Here is a 12,970-nt window from a genome sequence, read left to right as displayed (position 1 = left end):
ATTTCTGTGGTTTTGTTCTGGTCCTGTTTTTCATACCCTCTCTGGTGGCTCAGAATCTAGAACTTTAATGGTTTTTCTCTGCTTAGTTAAGTTTACTGTAGAAAGACTTGGTCAGTAATAGCAGAAGAGAAAATAAAGTGGTATGAAAAACCAGGAAAACTGTTGCAATTTAGAAATGATGTGAAGTTACTTTTTAAGAAGTATTGTTTTAGTGTCCTTAGAGGTTTGCAAAGCACCAAAAGAAAGATTCATTCCTCTTGGAGCAGCCACTGTTAACCTTTAAAAGAAAAAAAAAAGATTTGGGGCACAGGCCAGAGGGGTGGGGGGTGAGAGTGTTCACCAGAGACAGAGAGGGTAGCAGAACAGGCAGATCGACGAAGTACACTGCTGAGGGGAGCAGTGTGCGGGTCAGGAGAGGTCTGCCACTCACATGGGTCAGCTCCCTGGCCAGGGATTGAACCCATGCTGCAGTGACTGTGGATAGCTTCATAATGAGGTGCTTTACCCTGTTGCACCACCAGGGAGGGCCTCACTTTTAACCTTTTGATGGTAATCCTTCTAGTCCCTTCCCTTGGACATATCTATTAGAGTGTTTAAAATCAGTCATATAACATCTATGGAAGAAGGTATCATAATTTAAGACCTTCTTTAGAAAATGTGTAGTATTTTTCTTCATCAAAAGATACATTAAAATATTATACCCTTTGCCTAGAAATTGAATGTTTGCTTTTGTCATTAACAAAGAGGTATTCTAAAGGCAGGAGCAAAGAATAAGGATAAATAAGCATGTCTCCAGAGTAAGAACGATTAAAATTGGTATCAAAGTTAGATTTTTTTTTATATAGTTCTATGGTTATAAAGTGGAAGCACAGTGAATTTCAGATTTATAGATTAAAAATTAAAGTTTCTGAATTGTGAGCTCATTTTTCAGACCATCTAAGTCTGGGCCAAATATAAGGAATTTAGTGCTCCCAGCATATGGTCCAGAGTACTAGCATTTGCTGTCCATTGGCATTCCATTATGTGCAGGTTATTATAAAGTATGTAAAGACACATGCATAGTGCATGGTACTTGCCCATGTGTGTGTTTAACAGTCAGCAAATATTAAAATTTATAATTACTTTATAACATATGTTTTATGCCCATAATTTCACCAGATGGTGCTATTTATATTACTCCATGGTCCCCTATTACTCCACATTTATATTAAAGCATCTAGTTTTTTGCACAGGCTTTGGGATCATTGAACCTTTCTGAATTTTGAAAGTTCTCTAAGAACGAAAGTCTCCTACCAGGACATAACGTGATGGTCATAAAAAGCCACTGATTTCACCCATTCTGTATATAGCTGAGTTTGTGTTAAAAAGTTGTCAAGTTCAAATAGGAATGAACATACTCTAAATAGTTTACCAAATGTTTGCTAAGAGTTTTGATTGAATAACCTGTAAAATCCATTGGATTTTAACATTCCCACATATTGTGACAGTCAACATTTTTTATTGGAAAAATGAGGGCTAGTCACATAATTACTTAAAGTACACTTTGATGTAATGAGAATGGAACATGGTGTAATGAGAATGGAACACATACCAAGTTGGGTATCACTGTGGTGACAGAAAGTGTGTGGAGACACTGAGTAGACTCTTGTCTACTCTGATAGCAGCCAGGTAGCAGTTTTCTCGACTTGTGAAAGTTGAAGGATCAATGCAAAAGAAAGTAAATCTCCAAAGGGAGACATCAGTGAAAGAGATGGAGGGCCAAGAGGAAGGTACATACTGTGTTTTTCTTGTAAACCTTAAGTTTTATAATCAATTTTTTTCAGTGTTTTGAGAAAAAGTGATAAAGTGTGCATGTAAGCAGAAAATTTTCAAAATAAATCATGTGTGTTGTGTATATTTTCAAAATGGATCTTAGATTTAAAAAATAAAATAAAATTAAGAGATTAATACCATGAGGCAGCCAGAATTGTGGGAGCAACTTTTTAAAGCCCTTCCCTGGCATTGACATAGACCGGCTTTCCCCCCCTGTTCTGCTGTGTCTCCTTGCCCAAGTTGGTAGGCATTCCTGTGTGAGAAGTAGGGACATGTGTAACTTAGACTTTTATTCCCGTAGAGACCACAGTTTGCAAATCTTCAGGAAAAGATGAGTTTTGTTTTTTTTTTTTTAATATATAATAGCTTATTTTCCCATCATTTTGTGCCTTTTTCCATCTCAGTTGTAATCCCCGTGGTGATGGCTTCCCATCACTAAATCACCCATGTGCCATCAACGTAGTCCACTGCATTTCCCTCCCCCCAGTTTTTTGAGCCCACTCTCCACTCTACCCCATAAAATGTCTCTGGTATTTAGCTGTTCATTACTATTGTTATTTTCTCGCCTGGTCCCCGTTCTACTCCTATGAGTGAGACCATCCGGTATTTTTCCTTTGCTTTCTGGCTTATTTTACTAAGCATGAAAAAGATGAGTTTTTATACAGTTTAACTTACTTGTTTTCATCCCAAGGTATCCTGATTTAAATGTAAAATCTTAGGAGTCCTCTATTTTAATTGGAGGTTTCTTAATCGATAAAATTACTAATACTATCCACATATATATCACATACACATTGATAAAAGGAACTGTAAAATGTTTTTGTATTTGTGGAACAAAGTGTGATATATTAGTCCAGCACTGTACATTATGTTTTAATGCCAACTTGCTCTTATGTCACAGCTGCTGTTGAGAGCCAGCATACATTCATGTTAAAAATGAAGATTGTTATGAAAGAGGAGAGTGGAGGACTGTGTAGTGAGTAGCTGCCATGTAGCTGGTATTGAGATGCAGTGACTTAATGACTGAGTATGCCCAGTGGTGCAGCCCTGTGAACTAACAGCCAGATTGTTTGTAATTTTCCATGCTATTTAAAACAGGGTGCTCATGTATCAGCCATCTTCTGTAAGGGTGCCCAGTGTGACTTCGGTTGATCCTGCTGCTATTCCGCCTTCATTAACAGACTACTCAGTACCATTCCACCACACGCCAATATCAAGCATGTCATCAGATTTGCCAGGTATGTGCAGTTTTTTGTTTCATTTTTACCTAGTTTTATTATTTATTTTCACTCTTAATCTGTGGAACAAAATGTTTTAAATAAAAATGCTAAGGGAACTTGAAGTCTTTGTGGACAGATAATTATCTGTTTGATAGGACACATTCAGACCCTGTCTATATCACTTCAACTACAGAATAATCTAGATGCCTGATAATGGGTAAAACAGTAGGATAGTAGGGCAGTCCGAAAATTTTGTAGGTTTTATTCTCTCTCGTAGATAATTTGTACTCAAGTTATTTTTCCTTCTATCCTAGAAGTGTCACAGATTAGGGATAGTATTTTTCCATGCTTTTCTTGGTAGCCTATCACTTCATGCTAGCCCACCAGGACTTTAGAATATACTGGTTCTTGTGGGATCACTAGTATCTACCAAATACATTTAACTCTTCAGATTTTTTTTCCCTACAAAGATGGAATATACTAGCCATCCTCCTAAAACACTGCTTAAAGTTTGGGACCTAATTTATATATATATCAACTCTATTTTTAAAAAAATTCAAGTTTGCTTGAATTACTATAGTACAAAGACCTGATGGGCAATCAGCAGCCATGGAAAATGTCAGCTGCTCCTCGCTCCATAGCTATTGTTTTCCCAGACCTTTCTTTTATCAGTCATATTTGAGAAAGTCAGAACTAGTACCTTAATACTCATGGCTCTTTCTTTTCTCAGAAAAGCCCTTTCAGTGGAATACCGTTTCTTTCCTTCTGTTATTACTTTTCTAAATTTATGAGGTTAATTTTAAACTGTGATTATCCTTCCTATCCCTCGTTAGTGAGGTCTTCATTTTAAGCACAATATTTATTCTGTTGTGCAAAATTCATGTTACTGAAACAGTTAAGATTTGTCTGACCCAGTGTAATTTTAACACTTGAAATTTTTTGAGCTTATTTGAATAAAATTTAATGGAAAAGATGATACTAAAAGTTAATATCCATCAAAAAATATAAAGACTTTGTTTTTTAATACATATGTTTACTACATATGTATTTTGGGATTGGTATTTTAGTTTGTAAGCCCAGCTAGCACCAGTTCCAGAAAGCTTTGTGACATACAGACTTGATGCTAAGGTACAGGTTTAGTTTCATAGTCAGTGACAAAGTCCTAACTGCCATGTTTTGCTTTAGCCTTGATTAGTTTTGAGTGAAATTGAAGAGCTGTCCACAGCTCATTTTAGTGTTTTAAAAAAGCATTCCAGAAGGACTCATTTCCAGAAGATTATGACTTAAAAATTATTCCTTAAACAAACAAACAAAAAATGCATTTGTATACAAAAAGTGACTTTTGGCCATTTAGTAACAGATTAGAGGCACTTTATAAATCATTTGCTCTGTTTTCAAATTATCTGCATTAATTTTGGAGAATTTGAATTAATTTGTAAAATGTGGACATTTTAGAAAAATGCAGTAAAGTATGTTAACTGTATTTCATAGAGTAAATTTCAGGCTGGTATCAAGGAACTAAAACTAATATACAGGGCTGATACTAGTGATTAAATGTTGAATACTCTCTTGCCACATGATAATATGAATAGTTAAGATCTATTGTACTTCAGAAGAATAAGCAGTTTATTGGCATTTATGAATTATAAAGCAGCTACTACATCTAAATAGTTTTTACTCTGGTTTTATTGTTAATGTACTCTATAATTAGTAATTACCTTGGTTTTATTTTGTGCATAACTTCTATGTAATTAGTGTAATTTTCATGTAATTACTTTTGATATTTAGAATTTTAATAATTTATAATAAAATATTAAATAGAACACCAAGAATGGAGATATGACAGAGTTTTAATACATTTCTTAACATTCCTTTTAAACATCATAAACATGAATCTTCTGAATCTGCAGGAGAACAAAGAAGAAATGATATTAATAATGAACTGCAGCTTGGAACATCTTCTGATACTGTGCAACAGTGAATACAAAATAAAACAAATTATTTGTGTTTATGGAATGGAAAACACCTTGATTATTTCAAGAAAAAATATGACTGCCTTATTTTTGCTAGTGCCATATTGTCAGGTGCGAATGGTGCTCAAAAGTTGTATCATTAAAATTTGAAAGTGCTAAACAGTTACATATATTAATTATGTAGCAATTATGTTTTGTTACAAGTTCATGGCTCAAGTAAGGAAAATGTGTTGTTATTAATGAGAGAAAACACCTAACTGAGTCCATTTCACATAAAGAAACATTTAAAATTAAACACTAGTTTTGTCAGTGTTAAAAACATTTAGAATGTACTACCAGAATTTTTAATACCACCTGCTTTTTAGTTAAAAATAAAACTGAGCATTTTCAACTATGAAATACTTAAGAGGGCACAGAAATCTACCAATATATAACTTACTGCAATGGAAAATTTATGGTGAAATAAGAACATTTTGCTGACTGTATAATAAAGCACGATGGTAACATTTTTAGTAACAATCCAAGAAACTTCATATATTTTATATGGAGTTTAATAGTTCTCTTAAAATGTAAAATACAAGACTGATAATAGCTTGACATTTTTTTATTAGGAGGAAAGACGTCTGAATTATATCAAGTTTCAGTGTTGGAGTTGAGGAAAAAAATGATTTCAGTGAGAAATTTGCATTAAACCTCTTGGTTTTTTAGCATCTGTATAATGTTAGGGAGGAAGTTGAGAGCTTCAGAGTTTTAGGAAAATTTCTAGGTATTTTATTCTAGCATTGTATAAGCTATCATTCCTTATGAATAAGGTATCAAAAGATAAGGCCAAGGAAATGTCTTAAATCTTTTCTCAGTAGTCCATAAAATTGCTGGCACAGATGAACTAACTATCATCAAAGAAAACTATCACACATCCTAAGAAATGGGAATTGAAAGAATGAAAACATGAAGAGCCTTTCTGCCTTGAAAGTACCGGAGGGCAACCTACAGTACTAGAGCTGAATAATATATCAAATTGTATATTTTTTTAAGTTGTGAAGTTATGAAGTAGGCATGGTTAACGTCTAGACACAGAGCATTTTTGAATGATTTGGCTTTATTGCACACTATTCCAACAGATGTCAACCCTCTCTTTAGATTCATAAGGAAATTACAGTTATTCAAATCAGCTAAGCTATTTAATAATCATTATGAAGTGAACATATAAAATTAAACTATAAAAAGTAGAAGCTATTATAAGAAGCCTAACAGAATAAAATCGACCGAATAAATGGCATGCCAATAAGCTATTTTTATAAATTGTATAGTAAAACAGCAGTTACTACTAATTTCTGTGGAAAATATTTCTGAGTGTCCCAGACCCACAATATAACCTGCCAAACCATACCAAATAACACATCACGCCTCAAAACAGCATGGATGTGAAGGTAAAACAGGGGCGACGCACAACCTGAAAGGGCGGGAGGAGCAGGGCGGTGTCACTTCCGCTGGAGGCGCGTTCTCCCGTTAGAACTAGCTGCAAAAGGAAAACTCTTCCCCTGTTACTTTATATTGTAAGAGTGAAAGTCCTCCTTGGATTCTTTTGGTCAGCACTAACAGGTTGTAACACAGGTCTTTCCTGAAGTGGAAGTGGCATAAGGGGCACTTCTGAAAAGTGGAGTTATCTGCAGTAGAATGTTTTGAATATAAAGCACTCTCAGGAATAATTATAAGGGCTAGAAGATTTGAATTGTAGAAACAGAGGCACTTGATGGAATACACCAATGTGAAGAGACACTCTGCTGTTGAGATGTCACCCATTGATCATAAATTTTATGGGAAAGTTGTTGGAAAGGTTTGTTGCGCTGCCCGCTGTCTCCTGTATCATATAGTTTGTGACAGCCACATGAAGTCATATCAACAATTAGGAAAAATGCTTTAGAAATTGAGTTTTTCCCCTGATTGTTGTTATAGCTTATATCATTTGATCATAACCTTATATCCTCTCTAGAGATTATAAGGGAATAAGTAGACTTAAAATTTTTGATTTATTTTACTCATATTGGTCATTAAATATTTTTAATGTCCCCATTAGTGTTCTCTATTTTGAATAATGGCATAATGGTATCGTATCAGACTTTTACTCTATGTGATTGTTAAAGTGGAGGTGATGTGGAATCCAGTATATAGAAATTCAAAGAATCAAATAAAAATAGGCCTGTCTTAGTGACCTAGTACATGATTTGTTTTAATGTTTTGAAATTTAGGCAAACTGACTTTGAAGTTTACTATTTGATTTTTCAGACCTGAAATTTACTACTTGCAACTTTAATACTTCAAAATGGCAATACTGGGCAATCTTGTCTACACTCCTATTTGTGAAGTATAATTGGAGAATCCCAGATCTTTGGTTTAGAAAGCACATTAGCTTACAGCCCAGTAAACTTGGATAAGATCAGCTTGTTAGTGAGCTGAAGTTAGTGTTTGCTTTGTGCAGCGAGGTGGGCTGTGTGCGACTTGATGGACAGGGACAGAGAGCTATCCATGCAAAAGACGTCTGTTTAAAAAGTGGCATTTTAGATAAAGTTCAATGTGGTGCATTTCTTAAAAAATAAATGTGAAATATCTTATGAGCCTAAGTATGTTTTTTTTTTTTCTTTTTTGGTTTCTTACTCTGTTAAGTGGTGAAGGGGAAAAGTTTACCCTGACTAGTTCCACTTCTCTGGAAATTTTTGAACTGCCTTAAAGTCACTGGGAGGTGTTTTTCCAGTTATTTTGTCAGAAAATATGTTTATTTGGGGGTTTTGTGCACATGAAATATCACTGATTCATGGTGTAGAACGTCCCTATGGCAAAATGGTAAGCTCTCATTCCCAAATGTTTTGTGACTCATGAAAGTACAAAATGACTTGGGGAGATAAATTCTTGTCTCCAGAATAAGAGACAAATATTAACAAAGCATTTTTGTTTTAGGTTTGGATTTTCTTTCCCTTATTCCAGTTGATCCCCAGGTATGTATCCTGAATTTAAGCAACTAATTTGTATTTGATTGTTGGTTATGTCATACTAACTAAAAATGACCAGTTGCATAAAATCAGGACAGTCCACTCTCAATTATTCAAACTGATAGAAAGGAAGTACTTTATAAAAATTTACACTTTCATTTGGAGGAGTAAAGTTTGCTGTTTTTAACGATAATTTTTGCCTTAGTGCTTCAAGTTTTAAAATGATGTTTTACCTAGTGTATAACCATTTGACTTTTCTTATGATTAAGTGATGAGAATGAAGGGAAGAAGCAATGCCAGAGGGCCAGAATGTAAAACTTAACAAAGATAATTTGTAAAAGACTTTGTTATGTAAGACATGAACCATTAGCTTGATTCTCCCTTATTTTTAAAAGCAGATTCAGACTGCAGATATCCCAATCTAAAGTTGGTATAAACCAGTTCCTTTTTTTCTGTCAGAGATAAGAAGGCCTGGGTATTCTAAGTTCAGACATGAAGACCTTGCCATGAGCTTGGAGGCCACTGCCAGGCTAGGGCGGAGGCAGAGCAGAGGAGTACAAGGCATGACAAAAGCCTAAGGGGAAGTGAAGCAGAGGGACTCAGAGAATTGTTGAAAGAAAACAGTCTAAGAAGAGCGTGGGTCCCTGCTTCATAGACTGCTGGGACCAGCTAGTCTCTGGGCTCATGTTGTCAGCCAGAGACAGCACTGGGCAAAGTGCAGAAAGTGGAATTTCTTCTCACCCCGAGTTCACTTTGTTACATCAGGAGATTCTGTAGCCAAGAAGTTGCTGTCTGTTTTTCTAGGAAGTGCATTCTTTTGACTTACAGTGTTGCTCTGAACCCCTTTTATTAAAGAAGTGATCTCAGACCTGAAGATTTATTTCATTAGTGCTGTTTGACATACTTAGTGGCAAGCTAACAATTGAGAAGTGAACAGAAGAGTAAGCTTGCACCTTCCATTTTATTTTAGAAATCCCATATTGCCTCCTTAATACCTGCTCATCCCTCCGCAGATATTTGCAGATCACATAAAGGGTACAGAGTTAGCAGTAAAATGGCTGCAACTTGAGTGTAATTGAAGGCATAGAACCTGCTGGTAGCCTACAGCTGTAGTATGTAGCATTCAGTAACTGCCTGAGAGGTAGCAGAAGTGAAATGTAAGTTTCTGGGCTATCTTCCTCAGTCTTACTCCAATTTCACTGGAAAGTTGGAAATTGATTTTAGAGAGGAAATTCAATACCTGACTATCTTCAGAACTCCTGCTCCGCCTTAGCTACTGTCCCCTGAATCTCTTGTGTGTGTAGCAGTCATTTTATTGACAAGCTTTCTTTTTTCTTTTTGAAAAGCAGTCTGAATTTTAACTTGTTGCTTTTCTACTGACTAACAGCTTAAAGATGGGCTGTTCTTATTGAATGGGCCTTGAAGATCTTGTAGTCTAAACCAATTCAGTTTTAGATTACAGTTTTGGAGTTAGTATCTGGAGTGATAGACTAAATAATACATGAATTTAAAATATTGTTCATATATCTTTAGTGATCGTTCATAAAATTAACCTAATGACAGACTTAGGACATCTTTTACACTGTTTACTAGATTTCACTTGCTCAATTTACTAAAACAATAGCAGTTGTTTTTCATATAAAATACTCTACAATGATAAAAAGTTTTTAGCTCTTCTCTATTTCTCTTGGCCAGTATTAGAATCATAAACTCAGATTTGAATTTGTCTAAGAATCAGTAACTAAGATGAGAATGTAACTTGACATTTAAACTCCTGGAGAGATGAAAACGCATCACAAGGAAGACTAGATTAGATCTCCTTTGAGATTCATTCTGAAATTTTGTGATTGCAAGAGAGGATTCTCTGATTTGAGTAGTCTGCTGTATAGCTACCCTCCATTCTCTACCCTCCAGTCTCTAGTTTGTAACAAATTCATAGGTATTGTTCTATTACATGCAAGGGAGTCAAACACATCAACATGTCTGTTAGGAAATTTTGAAAGATTTGAATTTTCTATTAGCATTCAGCTTAATATTATAAAAATAGGTCTTTATTAGCCTTTTGCAGTGTGACTGAACCTGGTGAATGAATTCTCTTTGAGATTAAGAGTCATAATTGTGGACCAGCGTTTGCTATTAACTAACTTCAATTTCTGTTGACATTTTTGTACTTGAAACTTTATCATTGGTCAACAACAAATTCTGCAAGTTTTGGGAGAATCAAGAAAGTGCTACATTCATAAAATGGATGTAACATGTTCATTTTAACATAGTTAAAATTTGTGCTGCCTTCCATCCACAGATGTGAAGTTTTGGAAAAGTTTAAAATCTCACTGGGATTTAAATATGTAGCTGTGGCTTGTTCATATCTAACAATTTCTAGTCTCTTTATTTAAAATAAATGTAGCCTTTTCCTCATCGGCATCATTGTTTGTTTCAAGCAGTACTGTCCTCCTATGTTTTTGGATAGTCTCACCTCACCCTTAACAGCAAGCAGTACGTCTGTCACCACCACCAGCCCCCATGAAAGCAGTACTCATGTTAGTTCCTCCAGCAGCAGGAGTGAGACAGGGGTCATAACCAGCAGTGGAAGTAGCATTCCTGACATCATCTCATTGGACTAAAGGACTCACTCGATTCTAGGAATCATTCATCAAAACTGCGCGCTCTCGGATCTCTGGTCCATGGAAGCTATATATATTTTTTTGTAACAATTACTTTGATATTTATTGAACTGTCACATGGATTCTTTTGCTTTCTGAGAAAACACAGATAACTACAGCAAGAACCAAGTGACATGCAAGGATTTTTCTTATTCAAGCTGTACTCTGTGCATCAGATATATTCAGCCATAACTGTTACCTTCTTGAGAAATGGATTTCAATTTCATGTTCCTGAAAGGATTCTACAAACCAGTTCAATTTTTTTTTGGTTGTAATAAACAGCAATAAAATTATGTAAATATTCAAGTAAACCTTTTCTAATTAAAAAGATGTAATCAATGATTCAAAAATGACAGCAACTTCTGCTTAAGCTGATGTGAAGGAAAACTTTCATGGAAAGAAGTTATGTTTGCTGAATGACCTTTCCACGGAGATTTGTTCTATTTTATCGACGTAATGAAGTCTTCATATGTGGCCAAAACTTGGATTCTGCTTTTCTTCCTGCAGTTCTACTTTTCTTCATGATCCCATCAGAGAAAAAAAAAAATGGCTTTTGTGTTAAGATTTTTCCCTGGTTGTCATTTACCTTTTGACAATGTTCGCTAATGAATGTGGAGTTAAGTTCTGGAATTGGCTGTCCTGTATTAGTGATTGTGTTGAAGAACACTACGCAGATTCTGTCCTGACTCTCTTATTTTTGGTAATTGCATAGTCTCAATCTAGAGATTTCTATAGCTTGGGCTTGCCTTCTCAAAAAAAATTCTGTGCAGCCATTAAATGGAATGCTTTTGGTATGGTATGGCTGGAATATTTATCAGAATTTTGTTGGTGCTGTTCAGAAATAACGAGAGCTTGAAGGCAGTGGAAATACAGATTTAGGGGAGATCGGAATAACAAAGGTTCAGTTTCTTCCTAACAGCTTTTTTTGCTTATTTGTTTTACAGAGTAAATTAAAGTCTTTGACACTTTCCAGGGCTTAGTAACATTGACAGAATGTTAGGTCTGGTCGTTGTTCCCACCAATGTAATTTCAGTCTCAGAACAATGAAAACTTGAAAAGCAAACAGTAGGAAGGGCAGGGGACAGCATCAGACTCTCTGTTTTTTAAAAGGAAATCTTCCCCTGAAACCATGAAAAGCAAAATATAATTAGCAATGTTTGAATTTAAGAAGAATGTATTGAGGAGGATGGACTTCAAGCCCACCTTGAGACCCATTCTCTAGCTGTGTGTTTGCCTTTAAATCTTTCAGGAAGCGGAGTTATTTCCTTAGATTTTATCCAAGTTTTACATATTGCTTTACTTGGCCTCCTGCTCAAGGAGTTAAGTGTGTTTCCAGTGTTTAGCTTGCTCTACTTTAGATGGATTCACCTTAAAAAATTAAAAGACTTACTGATTCCTTAAATGGAAGCGCCCGGTCTAGGACTCCGCCATTCGCAGTTAGAATAGGGCCGTTGTGAGTCGGTGCGCGGACCTGGGACTGGCTAGTGGCTGCCTGTGTTTTTAACCATCTCTTGCTTTCCTGAGCTCTGCGCTCCTTTTGAACTGACTCAATTTCATGTAATTTTTCATCCATTCTTTGGCTTTATCATCCCCTTCATGTTTTGCCTGTCCCGGAGAGCTATTTATCACTAGCAGTGCGGCGCGCCCACCTTGCCATAGCTGCACATGGTCGCCAGTGTCGCCTGCTCGGCCATTAGATTTCCAGTTCATGCTGCAGTCTTTGGCCCAACTAGAGAATTTCTCGTCAAATTTTATGTTGCTGCTCTAAATACAGATGCAATTTCTGTTAACTTTGTAATCCGAAAAAGTAACCTGATTTGTGTGATATAATTTGTTAATAAAGAAATGATGTATATTTGTTATCCTTTTGTTACCCATTAGATTCTCAGACACTCCTCCTCCCCAGCTGAACCAGCAAAGTTTTATAAGATAAATGAAAATATTGATAGAAATTAGTTTATTTACTTGGATCTTATAACTGTTACCTCTGTGCTTTTATAGTTGTACTTGGTTTCTCTATCACTATTTTTTGTGAACAGTTTTAGTGTTTGTTTTTGGTGCTTTACATTGGAATTACATGTATTTTAAAATTTATCTCATACAAGCAACTAGCATTTTAGAAATTCCACTTTTAAGTTTATAATCCTTAAGGTTGGGGCTTACTTTGTGTGTATCTTTGAAGGTGAGTGATTTTCTTTATGCTGTTGGCCTTCTGACAGCAACATGATTATTAAGCCATTTTCCTTCTTTTAGTATAGTGACTATAGTGTTTTTACCAAGACTCTGACTTAGCGATTTATTTTGCTAACTGAGAT

At 35.5% G+C, this 12,970-nt stretch overlaps 1 protein-coding gene across 3 annotated transcripts in view; it reads left to right on the top strand.

Annotated features, from left to right (window-relative positions):
- Window positions 1-12,657, top strand: part of PIAS2 (protein inhibitor of activated STAT, 2) — a 51,104-nt gene extending 38,447 nt beyond the window's left edge. The window contains exons 12-14 of one of the 3 annotated variants that reach the window (XM_012725897.1): window positions 2,911-3,050; window positions 7,961-7,998; window positions 10,437-12,657. In XM_012725897.1, coding sequence (XP_012581351.1) covers window positions 2,911-3,050; window positions 7,961-7,998; window positions 10,437-10,616 — 358 coding nt within the window. In that variant the 3' untranslated portion in view covers window positions 10,617-12,657. Of the gene's footprint in view, window positions 1-2,910; window positions 3,051-4,942; window positions 5,017-7,960; window positions 7,999-10,436 lie in introns of those variants that run through there. The other 2 variants (XM_012725898.1, XM_004683882.2) reach the window with 2 other exon arrangements.
- Window positions 12,658-12,970: the final 313 nt, after the last annotated feature.

Source organism: Condylura cristata, unplaced genomic scaffold, assembly GCF_000260355.1.
Source record: "Condylura cristata isolate star-nosed mole 26May11 unplaced genomic scaffold, ConCri1.0 scaffold00016, whole genome shotgun sequence".
NCBI lineage: Eukaryota > Metazoa > Chordata > Mammalia > Eulipotyphla > Talpidae > Condylura > Condylura cristata.
Note: the sequence above shows the minus strand (reverse complement) of the source record. Positions and strands in the feature narration are given on the sequence as shown.